The sequence below is a fragment of the Hyperolius riggenbachi genome, chromosome 7 (assembly GCF_040937935.1).
Source record: "Hyperolius riggenbachi isolate aHypRig1 chromosome 7, aHypRig1.pri, whole genome shotgun sequence".
Lineage (NCBI taxonomy): Eukaryota > Metazoa > Chordata > Amphibia > Anura > Hyperoliidae > Hyperolius > Hyperolius riggenbachi.
In genome coordinates this window covers 212,467,777-212,489,936 of record NC_090652.1, presented here as the reverse complement: position 1 = coordinate 212,489,936, position 22,160 = coordinate 212,467,777, and the positions used below count along the sequence as shown (strand labels likewise).

Genomic DNA, 22,160 nt, shown 5'->3' with positions numbered 1-22,160 from the left:
GACGTAAGCAGAATGCTAGTAATGTCAACAGGCCATTGACAGCTTGAGTTTATCCACAAACCCACAGCTGGTGAACCCCACTACATATTGGAAGATGTTTGTCTGTTTCAAGATGGGCACTGAGCAAGGACTGTGTACCCATTGCAATTTCCCAGATGTGTCCAGTCCATTCCTTTTGGTGAGTGCAGTGTCTCATAGGATGTTACTAGCTCAGCAGTGGCTCCTGGTGGTATATCTACCATCTATGTTACTTTGTATGCCCATCTCGCCTATGTCCTATTAGGGCCAGCTAGTGGTGTGCCAGGTAGGGACAGTGTGAGGGTCAGCTAGTGGTGTGCCAGGCAGGGATAGCTCTACAGCCTGGGCATACACGCTGACTCTGTGAAATATACCACCAAGCCTTACAGGTGAGCTTCTGAGAGGAACTGACAGTGAGGTAAGAATGTAATGTTCATTTGCTGGTACATCATGTGTTTATTTTAAATACTTTTAGGCCTCGTTCACATCAGGGCCATTTCTGTGCGCTTTTCACAGTGCATTGCGCTGTGTGTTTTGCAAGGCATTGATTTTCTCATGTAATTCAATGTGCCTGGTTCACATCTATGCACTGCTCTGCATTACAAAAAAGTAGTGATGCATGCATTTCTGTGTGTTGAGCTGTAAGCGAACATCAGTGCAAGTGAATGGGAGTGGTTTTTTTTAGCGCATAGAAGCGCATGCGTTTTATTTACCCCTAATTGAAAAAACAAAACAAAACACATTTTTAAATAAAAACAAATCCCTATTGACAACTGCTACTGCTACAATAAGCAAAACAAGCTTAAAAAAGCGCACTGCAACGCACCGAAACACGTCCTAAAACGCGCACCAATGCATGCAGTTTTTATCATGAGCTTTTACACGTTTTTGAACGCACCAGATGTGAACGAGGCCTTACTCAGTTCAGGTTCACTTTAAGTTCTCCATTGTTCTCCTTCATTGCTGAAGAAAGCACCATTGTAGTGTGGTGGTTAGCACTCTAATCTTTCTACACTAGGGTTCCAAGTTAAAATCTCATCTAGAAAGCTGGTGTGGTGTTCTCTCTGTGCTTGTGTAGGTTTCCTCTGGGCACTTTAATTTCCTTTCACATTCCAAAATCATACTAGTAAGTTAACTGGCGTACCATAAAATTGGCCTTAGACGGCTAGCCAGGGACGGATCTAGGCCAAGTTGCGCCTGGGTTTTGGCACTTAAAGGTCAGGTTTTGGCACCTAAAGGTCAGGTTTTGGCACATAAAGGTCAGGTTATGGTGCCTAAACTGCCATTTCCCATCCAAATTTTGCCGCCTTTTTAAGAATTCAACAAACTGCGCCTGGGGCAAGAGACCTGCCTGCCCCCCTAGATCCGACCCTGCGGCTAGCGACATTAGACTATGAATATAATAGGATTAGATAGTGAGCTTCTCTAAGCAGCCGTTAATGACATCACTGTGGGCTGCAGAAAATATTGACATTGTATACCTGTAAATGTATAATAATAATAATGACTTTAGTTAATCAGACAAGATTTCTAACCCATGCTATTTCAACATACCTCTATTGTTAGAATGACTGGTTGCAAATCTTCATAGACAATCTTCACTTTAGTGGCTGCTTTCTTGGCCTGTTCAGGAGAGTTCGCCAACACTGCACAGATAATGTGTCCCACACACAACACCTGCAACACAGATGTACACAAATCATTACATGGAACAGACTGAGGAGTTAAACTACTGTTTAATGGATTACATTAAAAAAAATCAATTACTGTTTGTTTTTTTTCACAGCCATAGGCATAGTGGTCTCAGAAACCACATAACTATAAATAATGCTTCAGCAGTGCAAAGGAGAACCAGAGTAGGATGTCATTTTTGCCTCCCCTGATGATCCCCAGCATTGTACTTTTGTACACCCTATTTAAACTTGTTACACAATGGGAATCCTAGAGCTGATTAATCAGTACTTCTGGCCAGTCAGCAGTGTTGGTATGCATGTTGCATTCCTTAATGTAAACCTTAAGAGAAAATAAGCATATGAGATCATTTTATATGTAGCACCAATAGTTAATAAAATACTAGTAACAAAACTGAGATATATATTTTTTATTTCCAATTTAATGGATTCATTTTCAAGATTGCATGAGACTGTGACATCGACAGTTTGGAATCCACACTAAAACATTATTTTCTGCCTTCTTTCTAAAAGACAACAGTTTTTCAGCTTCTGTTTACTTTTCAGGAAACTAGGCTAAATTCAACTAGCTGATCGACAAGCTCTTTTACATAGAAAGCAACTAAATAATTTTAACGCCTGCTTTACTGGGAAACAGAAAGGCATTTCAGACAATTTCTTAGTAGGGTTGGTACATATATTACACTCATCATGCCATCTGTCACTTCAGGTAAACTTTAACACTAGATTTACCAGGGCTGCGCAGATTTGCGTAAATTCCTTTGACCTCTCACCTCCTACCACCCCTGCTGAGTTTTTTAACATGCTATCAACTCCATTGTTCTTTCTTTTGTTCTGAAAACACGCACATTTACATTTGTTTACTTAGAGTAACTCAGATCCAAGGTGATTTAGTTCATTTGCCTACCTCCCATCCCCCACAACCAGAGAATTTCTTTGTGTGAGCACAGTATGAGTACAAGGTAATGCATAGTCAGTCACTGGATGGGAGAATGGAGATTAGGCAAGTTAGGTTCACTCAAGTGCATAGCTATGGATACACACGGTGCGTTCCTGCACTCGATGCGCCGCTCGATTCCCGTCAATTCGTTTATTTCCGATTCGCATTTCGATGGATTGTTAGGTCGATTTGCCATTCTTTGCATGGCAATCGGCCTAAAAATCATCAAATGCGCTCGGAAATGCTCGGAAATATTCAAATCGACGGGAATCGAGTGGCGCATTCGATACGGAAACTCACCGTGTGTATCCAGCATAATGGGTGGAGGTAGGGAGTTCCATAGTGTTGGAGCGGCTCTTGAGAAGTCCTGGAGGCGTGCATGGGACTGGGTGATGCGGGGGACGGTCAGGCGAAGTTCATTGGAGGAGCGGAGTGAGTGGCTTGGTGTGTATTGATAACGTTTATAGATATTGGTTTCGTGCGAAAATTCTCGTTTGCGCTCGAAAATGTTATCGTTTCACGTGAAAATTCACGATCGTGCAAAACGCTAAAATTCTGTTTTATTTTTCAGTGTTTCAAACTTTACAGAGTTTACAGCATTTGCAGACCCAGTGTCCATCGTTCCTGCATTTGGCACAGGTGAATTTCTGACATGTTGCACAGGTAAACCTGCTGCGATTCCTGTTGCAGCTCTCTTGCACCTGGCACTGTGTTTGTGTCTGTACAGTCCCTGGCACAGCAGCTGCAACAGCTTCAGCAGCCCGCCTTTGTGCCAATATTTCCTTGTGCTGCATGAATCGGCAACAGAGTTCCTTAGCTAGAAGACTAATGCTGGATACACACCATGAGTTTCCGCGTCTAATGCATCTGTCGATACGCGTCGATTCGATTATTTCCGAGCATTTCCGAACGCATTTCGATTATTTTTAGGTCGAATGCCATGTAAAGTATGGCAAATCGACCTAACGATCCATCGAACCGCGAATCGGACATGTCGGAAATAATTGAATCGATGCGTATCGACGGACGCATCGAACGCGGAAACTCATGGTGTGTATCCAGCATAAGAAAAAAATCTTCTTTTGCCTGTCCACCCTGTACATGCCTTGTACAAAATGTAGGCATTCACCGCCGCCAGGTCCAGCATATTGTAAAAAACTGCTACTGGCCACCTGCGTGTTGCTGCTCTTACGGAATACATCCGTGCCATTTGGTCCAACACGTCTACACCACACTGTAAAAGCAGAGAGAGCGAGAGAGACATGAGTATATGTGCTTTTTTTCTATAGGCCTGTATAGTACACATCAGAAAACATTGTAGCACTGGCAGGGGCGTTCCTTGGGTCCTTGGAGATCGGGGGCACCTGTGCGGTCGCGACAAATTGGGTGTGGTCATGCAGTGAGTGGGCGTGGCCAGCAGTGGTGTAAGCTACAGATAACGGGCCTGCCCATCGAAATATTGGATGGAGCCCCCTGTCCTTTATTTAGATAATTTACAATCAGTATAGGCATAGATCAAAGATGTATACGCACATACAATTTTGATTGGTCAATCATTGACCAATTTTACCACCCCCATGCAGTAAGTGGGCCAACAGACAATGAATTTGATGAACAGAGCTAAAATTGGCTAATCAAAATTGTATGTGTGTACCAGGCTTTACAGCTAATACTGTACATACTGAATGTAGCAGGGACCAGCATACAATCAGTAAAGGCACAGAGTAACACCTTACACTGTACACACTGGAGGTAGATCAGCACACAGTGCAGGCACTAGAGAACAGCTTACACTGTACATACTGTAGGCAGCAGAGATCAGCACACTGCAGCTAGCGCGCCGAAAAATATGAGGGTAACGTTGTGCGGCACGCGTAGCGCGCCGCGCCAAAAAATAGGTGAGGCCATGGACCAAAATGTGGGTGTGGTCACGGGTGGAGACAAATTTACATGAACTTAGCAATGGTGGGACATTAGCAGGGACCCCAGTTAGGTAGTGAGTGACAGAAGGGACCCCCAGTTAGGTAGTGAGTGACAGCAGGGACCCCCAGTTAGGTAGTGAGTGACAGCAGGGTCCCCCAGTTAGGTAGTGAGTGACAGCAGGGACCCCTGTTAGGTAGTGAGTGACAGCAGGGACCCCCAGTTAGGTAGTGAGTGACAGCAGGGACCCCCGTTAGATAGTGAGTGACAGGGACCCCTCACCTCGCAGCCAGCAGCGTCAGACTTTGATCAGTGGGCGACCTGACCAGTTGAGCGGAGAGGTTCTTCCTGCGTGGCAGTGATGCGCAGGCCATCCTGATGTGTGTTCTTAGAAATGCGAAGAAGAAATTATTCTCCCACCTGCGTCGGTCTGCTTTTATGCACAGCACTGTCATGCCACTCCCTTACATACACTGCTACAATGGATGGACAGCATCACACCTTTTGGCCACCTCTACAGCATTCATATGTTGTGAAAAGCCAGCCTTATTGCATTACAGTATCTGCCATACTGCCATCAATGCCATGGCAATGGAATGCCTCAGTCTGTCATCATTTGTCATGTCAATGGAACACTGCCAAATTTGCCAATTGCCCTCTGATTGTATTTTTCTGCATGAATCGGCAACAGAGTTTTGTGTCTGTGTGGGTTTCCTCCGGGCACTCAGGTTTCCTCCCACATCCCAAAAACATACAGATAAGTTAATTGGCTTCCCCATAAAATTGGCCCTAGATGACGATACATACACTACATGATACATACATAGACATACTGTATGATTATGACAAGGACTAGATTGTGAGCCCCTCTGAGGGACAGTTAGTGACGAGACAATATACTCTGTTCAGTGCTGCGTAATATGTTGGCGCTATATAAATACTTAAATAAAATCTGCAAGTTTTCATTGTATTCATGTCATTGTATCAGCAACTTTTCATTCTATTTTCACACAATTCTTGATAAAAGACTTGTGTTTCCATATATTGTGAATTTGCAGGTCAGTGAATGTGGGGGATATTTTGTATAGATAGGCAGGCATTTCTGAAGGTTTCCAAGTCTCACACAGTACTCTATACACAAATTGAAATGTGCAAGGCCTTATGGCCCATACTCACGGGCGAGAAATGTGGCCTGTCGCCAGCACACGTGAGCGTGTGGGCGACAGGCCGGCGACAGCTTCTCGCCAGGTCCCTCCGCGTACACACGCGGAAGAGGGACCAGCGGCAAGGCGGAAGCTGTCGCTGACGTTCCTCCTCCCCCCGCCGGAAGCTCCATGTACCTACATGGAGGTTGCTGTCGCTAGTCCGCGTACTCACGCGGACTAGCGACAGTTGCGGCGGGGGGGCAGCGGCGACTGTCGCCATGCGATTGAAAGTTTCAATCGCATGGCGACATGAGCGGCGGGCGACAGTTCGGGGTGCGCGCGTGTGCGACGGCCCATACTCACGGGCGACCTGTCGCCGCAACACGCGCGCGCCGCGTGTTGAGGCGACAAAAGTCCCTCGTGAGTATGGGCCATTACAGGTAATGGGTGGTTTGCACAACAATAGATTGAAGATAATCAACCCTGAAGACCTGTGAACATCTCAGCAGGGGTGAATAACACCTCTAGCCTTGCAACAGAAAATAGAAAACTCGGTAATTGTAGTGTTAAACATCTGTGACACTAGGATTGGAAGCAGGATGATAAGTAGTGAACCTGGGAGGGCATATTTTATTCTTCTACAATTCATCTTTATTCCTTTGCAGTATTATGCACAAATGTGAGGTCTGTTAGGACCAAGCACTATCAAAAATGCTGCAAAAGGACCATCAATACTTATTAACACATGGGGTTGGGACTCTTGTAGGGAGACTTTACTAATACAAGTGAGGAGGGCAGCATTAGCATGCCACATATATAGTGTGTCTAATGTCCCCATTAGCTGTCTTACAACTTTCCAGTGAGGACATATTCCATGACTCCATAAAGTGCATCTCAGAATTCCAGCGGCTCCGAAATAGTGCCAAATTACCAATTCCCCCAACAATGTATATCAGTATGCTCTCCTGATGTTCTACCCCTGACAAAGATTGTCAGATAATTGTGACTACAAACAAAGAATGGGACCACTTGCAACTACCAGAAAAGAGAGTGGGACCACACACTGACAGACTTGGTGCAATTGTGACTGCTGACAGTGAATGTGGGACTGCTTTTGAGTGCTGAAAGAGATTAGAAGGGGGTGGGGGGTTGTCACAAATTGTCTGTCAGACTGAAGGCTGGGCAGACAGCTGACAAGGATGGGGGCACCTGGGACTACTAACCGGGATAAGGGGTGAAACTGTGAATTTGATTAGGGGTCACACTGTGACATGTAACTGACCCAGCACTGGTGTGCTCATATTCTCACCACTGTTTAACCCCCTTCTTTCCCTCTCTCTATTTATCACCCACCCTTTTTCTTTAACAAATTGCAGTAGTGCCCATTATATATTGAGAAGTGTTTTTATTCTCCTCTGCTGCCTCTCTACTTGCTGCACCCATCATAAACAGCACCACTCTTGCTGCCCACAGCATCTACAGTCATAAGTAGAGAGTGGCAACACATGACCATCAATTAAAGGTCAAAATATAATGCTATGGGTATAGCTCAATAAAAGATCCAGAGAGAGCTGAAAGTGAATGATGGAGCCAATGCCTCCCTGCCCATGGCTTGGTCCACTCCTGGCAATAGAGGATGCAGCCCAAACACCATCCAGTCTGTGGACTGTATTCACTAAATTTCTGGTTCCTGTATGATGTGCATTCTTCTGAGGTAACTCTGACATTTCCAAATAAGTGTAAAACATGTTTAACTGTAAGGTAATGATTCAATCTCTTTGTGATCTACTATGTACCTGGAAAACCTTACTGGGAGAAGGCTAGCAGGGATTCTGGGAATGCATTCTGGGGTCTACAGTATGTTGCATAAAATGAAGTCATGTCATCTATCTACTATTTCTAGTGCAGTACTACTACTACTACTCCTTTACCTAGGGCACAGATCCAACCAAATAGCACAAAGGCTACAGCTCCTGCCATCGGCTGTACTCTGCTCTTCCTGGATGAGATATAACCTTAGCCACAATTCTGCTGGCATAGTAAATAAGTGTTTACATTTGGAAGTACATATGGCCGTGAGGCTATGCTACATTGATAATATGAAAGTATTTTAATTTTATGTTTTGCACCACTGCACTTTGATTGTCCTCTGATGAAGCCTGCAGAAGTTATGGGGTGAAACATGTCAGGCTAGGTGGAGGGTGGTGTTGTGTATGAATATGCATTCAATTTTATGTGATTTAAAGGGGTAGACATCCTGCTAATACTGAGGCTATACCAATCCTAATAGTATGTTCTGACATATTTCCACCTCTTTTCTCATGTTACTGAAACCACATAGGCAATACAGGCCGTACCTGAAGTTTTAATTATTTATTAAAAGTTGAGTTTTATATAGTTCTCTATAACAAGTATAAATAGTTATTCATATGTTTTCAACATAGTGTTTAGATTTTTAAAATATATAGTATACAGCATGGGAAATCACAAAGCATGAGTAGTACTGGGGGCATTACCTTTCATGTGGTATAGCCATTTTTTTTTTTAGTGTTTAGTTATAAGTGAATACACTATCGGTATAAATTAATCTTCTGTGTTTCCCCTAACAAATCAAAAATGAATGTGTGCAAAACATTCATAGATAAATGAATGTTCCTGTCCTGTGTTGTACCTTTCCACGTGCCAACAGTGATGCATTCTCATCATCAGGAAAATCATCTGCTGTCATGATGGTGGCTACTCCTTCCATGGCAAGAGCTTCAGTAAAATCCATAGATCTATGATCACAAAAATACAGGTAATAAACATGTGCATAAGACATTTTTTTATAAAACCACTAATTTGTTAGCGTGCAACTCCACTGCCATTAAACATTGTCCAATTTCTGCAATTTAATGGTAGTAAAAATTATCTTCCCGCTTCATTTTGTAGCCAATTGTAGATTTTCAAAACGGACTGGATCTAAAATTGGAATCAGTGGGTGTAACTATAAACCTAGGATCCCACCTCATCCCACCCCCTGTGGCCAGGAGGGTGGGAACTACAGGGGAGCAGCCTTCCAACCGCAGGGGGCCCCAGAGCTGTAAACTACTACTTTACTCCCTCCAATACAGGGGCTAATCCTTCAGATCAGATGTTTTTGTGGCTACACTTGTTATGGTTGTGAAGATCATGATGTCCACACTTGTTTTACGACCCTTGCAAGATGGACTCCAAGGCTGGGAGGGCCACCAGGGGTAGGCACAGGAGTGAACATTTGGGGGCCCCATCAACCTTTTGCTGGGCCCCCCCATGATTTATAGTTACGTTCCTGGTGGCCAGTACACCATATCTCCCTCACCAAGTGAAGGATTTGCCTTTTCCTAAGTAACAGTGGAACTTTAATTTTTATCCCATTTAAAATTGCAATTTGAATGACAAATAGTGACAAAAGTCATAATGATACTGATGAAATGATGTTATGACAGATATGACAACGAGAAGGATGTTTGTGATAATGATGACTATGAACAATTATAGTAATGAGGATGTGGATGATAATGAAGACTACGGTGATGTTAATAATGATGATGTTGATAATGACAGTGAATAAAGAGCACATTTTGGTTCCACAGGAGCCAGAACTTGTGAGAGTTACAAAAAGAAAGCAGCAGCAGAGGCGTCACTGTCACCAGGCAACAATATATTTTGGCCTAGAGTGCCGTGGGTGGGCGTGGGCGCTCTCTTGCCGCGGTGTGTGTGTTATTTATTTATTTTTTTATTATCAGGTCGCACAGCCGGCTGTGACAGGAAGCTCAGCCTGTCCCACCTACTGATCCGCCCCCTCCCTCTCCCAGAGCGAGCAGCAGCATGCTAGTCAGCTTTTACGTGCGGTGCCGCCGCCTACTGGTCCACCCCCTCCCTCTCCATGCAGCGCAAATGGCCGCACGCTAGTTTGTTTATATGTGCGGCGCCGCCCCTAACTCCGCCCCCGCCTGTCACACGCGCTGGAATTCATCGTGTGACTGAGAGTGTGTGATGGCGTACCACCAGGACCAGTGCCACTGCCGGCTGCGCTACACTGTGCAAAGTGCAAACACACTATCTGCAGAGGCGACACCTCACAGTGAGTGCTCTCTGCTCTTGATAATTGTTATATGCCCCCCTGGCTGGCCCTGAGTCCCCCCTCCCCCCCCCCCGCCCATAACACTTGGCAGGCAGTGGCTCCTCTAGGCTGCATAGTATAGATATAGGCATATAGCATCATGCCTGCTGTGTGGGTCTGGACTCAGAGGGAGGGAGGATCATTTTCTGGTGAACGCTAGCAACATTACGATTATTTCCAGGTGAACGCTGGCCACATTACGATTATTTTCTGGTGAACGCTGGCCACATAAGATTATTTTCTGGTGAACGCTGGTCACATAAGTTTATTTTCTGGTGAACGCTGGCCACATACGTTTATTTTCTGGTGAACGCTGGCCACATAACATTATTTTCTGGTGAACACTGATATATCACATATGATTTTCTGGTGAACGCTGGCCACATACGATTAATTTCTGGTGAATGCGGCCCACATTACGATTATTTTATGATGAATCATTGCTGCATTATGATTATTTTATGGTGAATCATTGCTGCGTCATGGTTATTTTCTGGTGAAAGATTGCCGCATTACGATTATTTTAAGTGAATCATTGCTGTGTTATGATTATTTACTTTTGAAAGATTGCCGCTCCACTTTTTTCCTATGGTGAAACATTGCTGCATTACGATTATTTTCATCTGGGGGCGCCCAGGGGGGGTTGGGTGGAGTTGTCCGGGCGCCACAGGTTTTCTCGCCTAGAGTGATAACATGGCTAGAGACGCCCCTGAGCAGCAGGACATGTATCTGATTAGTCCATGAAAATTTCAGTGCACATGATGATGAAAATGTCAACAATAATAATGATGAACATAATTATTATTAATGATTTATATGGCACCATCATCTTTCATGGCGCAGTACAATAGAACAATCAGACAAGGGTACCTACTATACAGACATTGGTGCATAATATAGAAGTGATAGACAATAAAATTTAGAGTGACTATTGTCTGGTGACCAACAAAACATACAGGCCCCTATGCAAATTAACGTTTTCACCTATGTTATCTCCTAGGAGATAATTTTCATGTTCTCTTTAAACAAACTTTTCAGCATTTTACAATTGAAAAACTACACAAAAGATGGTGAAAACGTACTATCAAATTTAGTTTGAGTATTTTCTTGCTTGCGGGTGGCTTAACCACTTACCGACCGCCCACTGCACAGGGGCGGCCGGAAAGTGGATCCCGCAAGGACCGCCGCATGCACAGAGGCGGCGGTCCTTGTACGGACATGGGCAGAGCGATCGCGTCATTCGTGACGCGATCCTCCGCCGGGGAACGATGGCCGGGGACTTAGACTCCAGTCCCCGGCCAATTAGCAGCGCCGGCGGGCGGAGAAAATCCGCAATATAGTTAAATTAAGTGTATAAAGCACTTTGAAAGGTAAACAGAGTGCTTTATACACGCTTCCTCCTCGCAAGTGGTCTCATTGTTCCAGAGACCACCAGCGAGGAGGAAGCAGTAGTGAGTATGCACCACACATTTTTTTTTTTTACCCACAGCCCCCCTGATCTTCCACCCCAGCCTTCAGACCCCCCCCCCCCCCCCCCGCCCACCCCCCAGAACACTGTTTGCACCCAATCACCCCCCTAATCACCCATCAATCACTCCCTGTCACTATCTGTAAACGCTATTCTTTTTTTTATGCCCTAAACTGCCTCCTGCTCCTTCCTGATCACCCCCCATCCCTCAGATTCTCCCCAGAACCCCCCCCCTGTGTACTGTATGCCTCTATCCCCCCTGTAATAACCCACTGATCACCTGTCAATCACCTGTCAATCACCCCCTGTCACTGCCACCCATCAATTAGCCCCTAACCAGCCCCTTGCGGGCAATCTGATCACCCACCCACACCAATAGATCGCCCGCAGATCCGACGTCAGATCACCTCCCAAGTGCATTGTTTACATCTGTTCTCTACCCTAAACACCCACTAATTACCCATCAATCACCCATCAATCACCCCCTATCACCACCTGTCACTGTTACCCATCAGAACAGACCCTAATCTGCCCCTTGCGGGCACCCAATCACCCGCCTACACGCTCAGATTGCCCTCAGACCCCCCTTATCAATTTACCAGTGCATTATTTACATCTGTTCTTCCTTGTAATAACCCACTGATCACCTGTCAATCACCCATCAATCACCCCCTGTCACTGCCACCCATCAATCACCCCCTGTCACTGCCACCCATCAATCAGCCCCTAACCTGTCCCTTGCGGGCAATCTGATCACTTACCCACACCAATAGATCGCCCGCAGATCCAACGTCAGATCACCTCCCAAGTGCATTGTTTACATCTGTTCTCTACCCTAAACACCCACTAATTACCCATCAATCACCCCCTATCACCACCTATCACAGTTACCCATCAGATCAGACCCTACTCTGCCCCTTGCGGGCACCCAATCACCCGCCTACACGCTCAGATTGCCCTCATACCCCCCCTTATCAATTCGCCAGTGCATTATTTACATCTGTTCTTCCCTGTAATAACCCACTGATCACCTGTCAATCACCTGTCAATCACCCATCAATCACCCCCTGTCACTGCCACCCATCAATCACCCCCTGTCACTGCCACCCATCAATCAGTCCCTAACCTGCCCCTTGCGGGCAATCTGATCACCCACCCACACCAATAGATCGCCCGCAGATCCGACGTCAGATCACCTCCCAAGTGCATTGTTTACATCTGTTCTCTACCCTAAACACCCACTAATTACCCATCAATCACCCCCTATCACCCCCTGTCACTGCTACCCATCAGATTAGACCCCTATCTGCCCCTAGGGCACTCAATCACCCGCCCACACCCTCAGAACGCCCTCAGACCCCAGCCCTGATCACCTCGCCAGTGCATTGCTTGCATCTATTCCCCCCTCTAATCACACCTTGAGACACCCATCAATCACCTCCTGTCACCCCCTAGCACACCTACCCATCAGATCAGGCCCTAATTTTCCCAGTGTGGGCTCCTGATCACTCGGCCAAACCCTCAGATCCCCCTCAGACCCCCTTCCGATCACCTCCCCAGTGCATTGATTGCATCTATTTTCCCCTCTAACCACCCCCTGAGACACCCATCAATCACCTCCTGTCACCCCCCTAGCACTCCTATCCATCAGATCAGGCCCAATACAACCTGTCATCTAAAAGGCCACCCTGCTTATGACCGGTTCCACAAAATTTGCCCCCTCATAGACCACCATAGACCACCTGTCATCAAAATTTGCAGATGCTTATACCCCTGAACAGTAATTTTGAGACATTTGGTTTCCAGACTACTCACGGTTTTGGGCCCGTAAAATGCCAGGGCGGTATAGGAACCCCACAAGTAAACCCATTTTAGAAAAAAGACACCCCAAGGTATTCTGTTAGGTGTATGACGAGTTCATAGAAGATTTTATTTTTTGTCAAAAGTTAGCGGAAATTGTCATTTTTCACTAACTTGTGACATGCTGGGTGGGAGAAATCTCTCTGTAAATGGACAATTGTGTGTAAAAAAAAATCAAACAATTGTCATTTACAGAGATATTTCTCCCACCCAGCATGGGTATGTGTAAAAATACACCCCAAAACACATTATACTACTTCTCCTGAGTACGGCGGTACCACATGTGTGCCACTTTTTTACACCCTAAGTGCGCTACGGGGCCCAAAGTCCAATGAGTACCTTTAGGATTTATAACACATATAAACCCTGCGAAGAGAGGACTAAATTAAAACTTAACTTTTATTAGGGTAGTTCTAAAAGGGATCTAATTTGCTAAAAAGACATAGATGTGATAAATGGGTGGGAGATATCAGTCACGGTCCACAGAAGACCACCCTCCACTACCCCACTAGTAATCTATAAACCCCCCACACAACTCGACATGTTTCATTTCCTCTATGGGAAATTTCGTCAGGAGTGAAAAGTGCTCAGTGCTAGAGTGCCATAGTGCTAAAAATAAATTAGATTATATACATCACATAGCTAGTACAAATTTAGCAAAGTAACAGAAAAACCGGCCGCAACCCTGCAGCCTGCTAAAGGAACCTGCCATTCACACTGCCCTTTTATAGTATACTGAATCTCCCCTAGGATTCTGGGTAGGGCAGGTCCGGTCACCACCCCCTACAAAAAAGTATCACTAATATGGATTGGTCCTTTTAAAGATCCATCATTTCCCCCAGCCAATCCGGAATACATCCATTTGAGGCAATAGTATTCTAAAAGGGTAGAAAAAATACCTATTTACTGTCCGCTTTCGCTGACCACCAAGTATTCATTACATCCCAGGTGCTGCTGGCTTTTAAAAATAGAACAAAAAGTCGGGAAGTGTATAAAACACTCTTTCCGTATTTCCAGCTCTGTCATTGGTAGAACGGTATCCAAGAGGGGCGTTGCCGTGCGCGTCATACGCACGCTACTGTCCAGGCTCATCAGCCAATCAGATGACCTCTCTCCTTCCGTAAACCCTCCGCATCACAGCTAGCGATGTCGGAGGAGGAGGAGAGGCGTGGCCACCCTCGTCACGGAGGATGGGATTCAGATACGCAGCCAATCGGCTGCCATCTAACAAACACATTCCCCTCACACAGCGGGTATTGATGCCGGGGGGGGGGAGAGTGGACCATTCCTCACTCATTCCTCCACCCACTTACGTACGGGGGTTTGTAAACATTGTTGCCATGGCAACGTTTACAACAGTAGCAGATTACACTGCGGAGGGAACCCCATCCGAGCAAAAGACCACTCCATCCATGCAGCGATTTTGCCAAATATAAGGGATGCGGCAACATTATATGTAACATGCAGGTAGAAACCCTTTCAGCCTCATACATGATATATAAATACTGTGTAGGGTCTAGAGTAAGCACCTCTGGGTTATATACCCCAAATACCGGGTAGCATGATGAATAATTGATAAACATCAATATTCATTGACAGATTCTTCTACCATTTAAAAGGAGAAAATGGTTAGTATATATTAGTAAAGAAGACAAACTGTGCGTATAGGCATTATATATTTTTAGCCTATTAAGATAATATGCACGGCTGTATGCAAAAAGAGGGGGGGGGGAGAGGGGAGGGGGGGAGGTTTTAAATTCCACCCCATACATATGAGGGCAAGGCAGGCAAGGTAAATGTTCTCGTTGGGTCCAGACAGTAAAAGCGGTCCGATACAGTTTAAACCTATGTGAAAAATCAATTCTACTTTCTCACAGGAAAGGGGAGAAAGTAAACCCCTCATTTAGACCATTTGGGCTCAGGGTTCCCAATCTATAGATCCAACGGGCCTCGAGCTGCCTCAATTTTGATCCAAATTGCCCCCTCTGGGGCCCATCCTCCATTTTTGTATAACCCAAAATTTTAAACACGTGGGATCCCCACCGTGTTTCTCATGGCAGTGTTTGGCAATTGGGGTTCTACGCTTGTGATTTACATCCCCAAGGTGTTCTAGGAGTCTCTCCTTCACGGCTCTTGTGGTCTCACCCACATATATTAGTGGACATGTACATTGAATAGCGTACACAACTCCCTCAGAATTGCAATTAAAAAATTCCCACAAATCAAATAAACGGTTATCCTTGGGTGCCCTAAAACTGTTACATTTAAGGACATTGGCACAGGCCTTGCATTTTCCACATTTATGCATGCCCCTTAAAGGGGTCCCCAGCCATGTCTTTTTGAAGTCCCCAGAAGCATCTTTTCTCACAGGAAGAAAGGAGTGTGTCAAACTATCCCCCAGATTCTTTCCCCTCCTATATGTTATCAGGGGGGCTCGTGGTAGATACTCTCTTAACTGAGGGTCTAACTTCAAGATAGACCAGTGTCTTCCCAGTATCCGTTTAATATTGTGAGACTGACTCGAGAATGTATTGATCAGTCTAACTTTACCACCATCCTTCTGTTGGCTTCTAGGTTTGGGAACTAAAAGGGCGCTCCTCTCAGTTGCCTGAGCTTTCTCAAACGCCCCCCTAATAACTTCTCTGGGGTAACCTCGATCCCGGAACCGTTTATCAAGTGTATGACATTCCTCCTGAAAGTCGACTTCCCTTGTGCAGTTCCTGCGAGCCCGCAGGAACTGTCCCTTTGGAATACCTCTCTTTAGAGGTTCAGGGTGAAAGCTATGCCAATCCAGTAGCGAATTTGTTGCTGTGGGCTTCCGAAAGATTTTTGTATCCAAACCCCCCTCTTTATTTCTCACAATTTGTACATCCAAAAAGTTTATGCTATCTTTATATATTTCGTGGGTAAAGAACATTCCAATATTATTGCAGTTCAGCTGTTCAACAAAATCAATAAAGAGGGCTTTTGGGCCGTCCCACAAGACGAAGATGTCGTCTATGAAACGCCCCCAATATATAACGTGGGATGTGTACACAGCCAAATCTTCCCCAAAAACAATTGTGTCCTCCCACCATCCTAGGAAGAGGTTGGCATACGAAGGGGCACAAGACGTCCCCATCGCACAACCCCTTCTCTGTAGGTAATATTTGTTCTGAAACAAAAAATAATTGTGATTCAGAATGAACTCCAGCAGATCCAATAGAAAGGATGAATGTTCTTTGAGATGAATGCTTCTTGATTGTAAAAAATATTTGGTGGCATTAAGGCCCAGTGTGTGGTCAATGTTATTGTATAATGACTCTACATCGAGGCTAGCCAACCACACATTCCCCTCAACATGCACATCACTCAATTTGTTCAGAAGATCCATAGTGTCTCTTATGTACGATGGGAGACTTTCAACATAAGGTCTCAGAAAAGAGTCAACATATCTGCTGATCTGTTCGGTTAAACAATTATTCCCTGATACAATAGGGCGACCTGGCGGTGTAGAGATGTTCTTATGGACCTTTGGCAATGCATAAAAAGTGGCCACAGTGGGTGATTTGATGAATATACAGTCATAGTCGGATTTATCCAGTACCCCTTTAGTCAAGGCTTCCCTGAGTAAGGTTTCAAGTTTTTTATGAAAGAGGGGGGTTGGGTTACAATCCAGTTTCTTATACTGTCTCTCATCAGATAAAATTCTTTGACACATTTTCATATAGGCTTCTCGAGATTGCAAGACAATATTGCCCCCTTTGTCTGATTTTTTAATCACAATATCCTCATTCATCATCAATTTATTCAGGGCCAACTGTTCATTTTTATTAAGGTTGTGTACATTATGCTGTCTCGTTTTTGCAAGATCCTCAAGGTCTCTTACCACCGTATCGACAAACGTTTGGATGGTAGGATACCCACCAATGCTCGGGCAAAATTTACTTTTATTTGTCAAACTACTTTTTAGGGTACCTAGTTGTATTTGCCCAGTTTCATTCTCTTCCAGGAGTTCATTAAGGTCATTCAAGGCGATTTTATCTCTTTCCTCAATTCTTTTTGCCTGCATCGTACTAGAATTCATGTATTTATATACTGCCAACTTCCTTGCAAACAAGTTAACATCCTTTACTGCATCAAAAAGGTCAAAATCAGGTGTAGGTACAAATGTGAGGCCCTTTGACAAAACTGTCATCTCATATTCATTTAAAACATAATCTGTCAAATTAATAATTCGCATCACGTCCGCGGTGTCAGAGATTACCACTCTTCCTCCCTCCGTTTCCAATGTCGTGGCTTGTAACCCCATTTTTCCCTGTTCCTCAACTGTCTGGGGGTCTCTGGGGATGAGGGATTTTTGCCTTTCGGCCTGCCTCTGCCCCGCGTTTTTTTCGGAGGTTTTTTCGGTTGCTCCCCTGATTTTTTACCCTTATTTACTTCTGTTTCTGATTCTGTCTCAGAGGTATCTTCCCCTCCTGAGGACGGTGTATCGGATTCAATAGGGTCTTTAGCAGTCTTTTTCCAAGTATAAACCTTTCCGTTTTTAAAGTCTCTACAGTCACGTATAAATTTTTTATGTTTTTTAATTTTAATACTTTCTTTATGACTTGACACTTTTTTCTGTAGTTTTTCCTCTAGTTTTTTATATTCAGGATGCTCCTTAAAGGCCGTAACCTTCTGATGTTCAGTTGCTAATTTAGCATTAATTTTTTCCAAGCACTTAACCTCGTAATCCCTCAGAAAACTCATAAGTTCTAGGGTTTGTTTTGTTTTCAATGCATTCCATCCTTTCATAAAATCATGATCATCTGTATGTTTATGGGGAACTATTAGGTTACGAAGGCCTCGAAATGTAATTTGATCCTTGATATATTTATTAAAGCTCGATATTTCCCACCAACTACGGTTGTGCTCTTTATATAAACCAAAGATCAATCTAAAGGCTTCATCAATCTCAGAGGACGAGGGAGGTGGGGCAGAGCCGGACTGAGGTACTTCTGGATCCTCACATGAGAACACTTCCTTAGCTTCTGCTAGTAGATCCGAAACATCAGGGACACTATCCAAGAAACCTGACATTCTACAAAGTATCGTCTTACTAATGTATGTTTGTTTCCTCTCACAGAGGGGTAAAGGCGTCAGGTCGCCAGAATACTTAATTTATGAACAAACACACCTGATTCAATCAATATAACACATATAAACCCTGCGAAGAGAGGACTAAATTAAAACTTAACTTTTATTAGGGTAGTTCTAAAAGGGATCTAATTTGCTAAAAAGACATAGATGTGATAAATGGGTGGGAGATATCAGTCACGGTCCACAGAAGACCACCCTCCACTACCCCACTAGTAATCTATAAACCCCCCACACAACTCGACATGTTTCATTTCCTCTATGGGAAATTTCGTCAGGAGTGAAAAGTGCTCAGTGCTAGAGTGCCATAGTGCTAAAAATAAATTACATTATATACATCACATAGCTAGTACAAATTTAGCAAAGTAACAGAAAAACCGGCCGCAACCCTGCAGCCTGCTAAAGGAACCTGCCATTCACACTGCCCTTTTATAGTATACTGAATCTCCCCTAGGATTTTGGGTAGGGCAGGTCCGGCCACCACCCCCTACAAAAAAGTATCACTAATATGGATTGGTCCTTTTAAAGATCCATCATTTCCCCCAGCCAATCCGGAATACATCCATTTGAGGCAATAGTATTCTAAAAGGGTAGAAAAAATACCTATTTACTGTCCGCTTTCGCTGACCACCAAGTATTCATTACATCCCAGGTGCTGCTGGGATGTAAAAAAAAAAAAAAAAAAAAAATTTATACGTGACTGTAGAGACTTTAAAAACGGAAAGGTTTATACTTGGAAAAAGACTGCTAAAGACCCTATTGAATCCGATACACCGTCCTCAGGAGGGGAAGATACCTCTGAGACAGAATCAGAAACAGAAGTAAATAAGGGTAAAAAATCAGGGGAGCAACCGAAAAAACCTCCGAAAAAAACGCGGGGCAGAGGCAGGCCGAAAGGCAAAAATCCCTCATCCCCAGAGACCCCCAGACAGTTGAGGAACAGGGAAAAATGGGGTTACAAGCCACGACATTGGAAACGGAGGGAGGAAGAGTGGTAATCTCTGACACCGCGGACGTGATGCGAATTATTAATTTGACAGATTATGTTTTAAATGAATATGAGATGACAGTTTTGTCAAAGGGCCTCACATTTGTACCTACACCTGATTTTGACCTTTTTGATGCAGTAAAGGATGTTAACTTGTTTGCAAGGAAGTTGGCAGTATATAAATACATGAATTCTCCCACGATGCAGGCAAAAAGAATTGAGGAAAGAGATAAAATCGCCTTGAATGACCTTAATGAACTCCTGGAAGAGAATGAAACTGGGCAAATACAACTAGGTACCCTAAAAAGTAGTTTGACAAATAAAAGTAAATTTTGCCCGAGCATTGGTGGGTATCCTACCATCCAAACGTTTGTCGATACGGTGGTAAGAGACCTTGAGGATCTTGCAAAAACGAGACAGCATAATGTACACAACCTTAATAAAAATGAACAGTTGGCCCTGAATAAATTGATGATGAATGAGGATATTGTGATTAAAAAATCAGACAAAGGGGGCAATATTGTCTTGCAATCTCGAGAAGCCTATATGAAAATGTGTCAAAGAATTTTATCTGATGAGAGACAGTATAAGAAACTGGATTGTAACCCAACCCCCCTCTTTCATAAAAAACTTGAAACCTTACTCAGGGAAGCCTTGACTAAAGGGGTACTGGATAAATCCGACTATGACTGTATATTCATCAAATCACCCACTGTGGCCACTTTTTATGCATTGCCAAAGGTCCATAAGAACATCTCTACACCGCCAGGTCGCCCTATTGTATCAGGGAATAATTGTTTAACCGAACAGATCAGCAGATATGTTGACTCTTTTCTGAGACCTTATGTTGAAAGTCTCCCATCGTACATAAGAGACACTATGGATCTTCTGAACAAATTGAGTGATGTGCATGTTGAGGGGAATGTGTGGTTGGCTAGCCTCGATGTAGAGTCATTATACAATAACATTGACCACACACTGGGCCTTAATGCCACCAAATATTTTTTACAATCAAGAAGCATTCATCTCAAAGAACATTCATCCTTTCTATTGGATCTGCTGGAGTTAATTCTGAATCACAATTATTTTTTGTTTCAGAACAAATATTACCTACAGAGAAGGGGTTGTGCGATGGGGACGTCTTGTGCCCCTTCGTATGCCAACCTCTTCCTAGGATGGTGGGAGGACACAATTGTTTTTGGGGAAGATTTGGCTGTGTACACATCCCACGTTATATATTGGGGGCGTTTCATAGACGACATCTTCGTCTTGTGGGACGGCCCAAAAGCCCTCTTTATTGATTTTGTTGAACAGCTGAACTGCAATAATATTGGAATGTTCTTTACCCACGAAATATATAAAGATAGCATAAACTTTTTGGATGTACAAATTGTGAGAAATAAAGAGGGGGGTTTGGATACAAAAATCTTTCGGAAGCCCACAGCAACAAATTCGCTTCTGGATTGGCATAGCTTTCACCCTGAACCTCTAAAGAGAGGTATTCCAAAGGGACAGTTCCTGCGGGCTCGCAGGAACTGCACAAGGGAAGTCGACTTTCAGGAGGAATGTCATACACTTGATAAACGGTTCCGGGATCGAGGTTACCCCAGAGAAGTTATTAGGGGGGCGTTTGAGAAAGCTCAGGCAACTGAGAGGAGCGCCCTTTTAGTTCCCAAACCTAGAAGCCAACAGAAGGATGGTGGTAAAGTTAGACTGATCAATACATTCTCGAGTCAGTCTCACAATATTAAACGGATACTGGGAAGACACTGGTCTATCTTGAAGTTAGACCCTCAGTTAAGAGAGTATCTACCACGAGCCCCCCTGATAACATATAGGAGGGGAAAGAATCTGGGGGATAGTTTGACACACTCCTTTCTTCCTGTGAGAAAAGATGCTTCTGGGGACTTCAAAAAGACATGGCTGGGGACCCCTTTAAGGGGCATGCATAAATGTGGAAAATGCAAGGCCTGTGCCAATGTCCTTAAATGTAACAGTTTTAGGGCACCCAAGGATAACCGTTTATTTGATTTGTGGGAATTTTTTAATTGCAATTCTGAGGGAGTTGTGTACGCTATTCAATGTACATGTCCACTAATATATGTGGGTGAGACCACAAGAGCCGTGAAGGAGAGACTCCTAGAACACCTTGGGGATGTAAATCACAAGCGTAGAACCCCAATTGCCAGACACTGCCATGAGAAACACGGTGGGGATCCCACGTGTTTAAAATTTTGGGTTATACAAAAATGGAGGATGGGCCCCAGAGGGGGCAATTTGGATCAAAAATTGAGGCAGCTCGAGGCCCGTTGGATCTATAGATTGGGAACCCTGAGCCCAAATGGTCTAAATGAGGGGTTTACTTTCTCCCCTTTCCTGTGAGAAAGTAGAATTGATTTTTCACATAGGTTTAAACTGTATCGGACCGCTTTTACTGTCTGGACCCAACGAGAACATTTACCTTGCCTGCCTTGCCCTCATATGTATGGGGTGGAATTTAAAACCTCCCCCCCTCCCCTCTCCCCCCCCCCCCCCTCTTTTTGCATACAGCCGTGCATATTATCTTAATAGGCTAAAAATATATAATGCCTATATGCACAGTTTGTCTTCTTTACTAATATATACTAACCATTTTCTCCTTTTAAATGGTAGAAGAATCTGTCAATGAATATTGATGTTTATCAATTATTCATCATGCTCCCCGGTATTTGGGGTATATAACCCAGAGGTGCTTACTCTAGACCCTACACAGTATTTATATATCATGTATGAGGCTGAAAGGGTTTCTACCTGCATGTTACATATAATGTTGCCGCATCCCTTATATTTGGCAAAATCGCTGCATGGATGGAGTGGTCTTTTGCTCGG

General features: G+C 44.1%; 1 protein-coding gene across 1 annotated transcript in view; it reads right to left on the bottom strand.

Annotated features, from left to right (window-relative positions):
* Positions 1-22,160, bottom strand: part of LOC137524807 (aldehyde oxidase-like) — a 195,569-nt gene that overhangs the window by 56,824 nt on the left and 116,585 nt on the right. Inside the window, exons 18-19 of the mRNA XM_068245129.1 lie at positions 8,386-8,491; positions 1,573-1,695 (exon numbers count right to left, since the gene is read on the bottom strand). Of these exons, the coding sequence (XP_068101230.1) occupies positions 1,573-1,695; positions 8,386-8,491 (229 nt within the window). The remainder of the gene's footprint in view (positions 1-1,572; positions 1,696-8,385; positions 8,492-22,160) is intronic.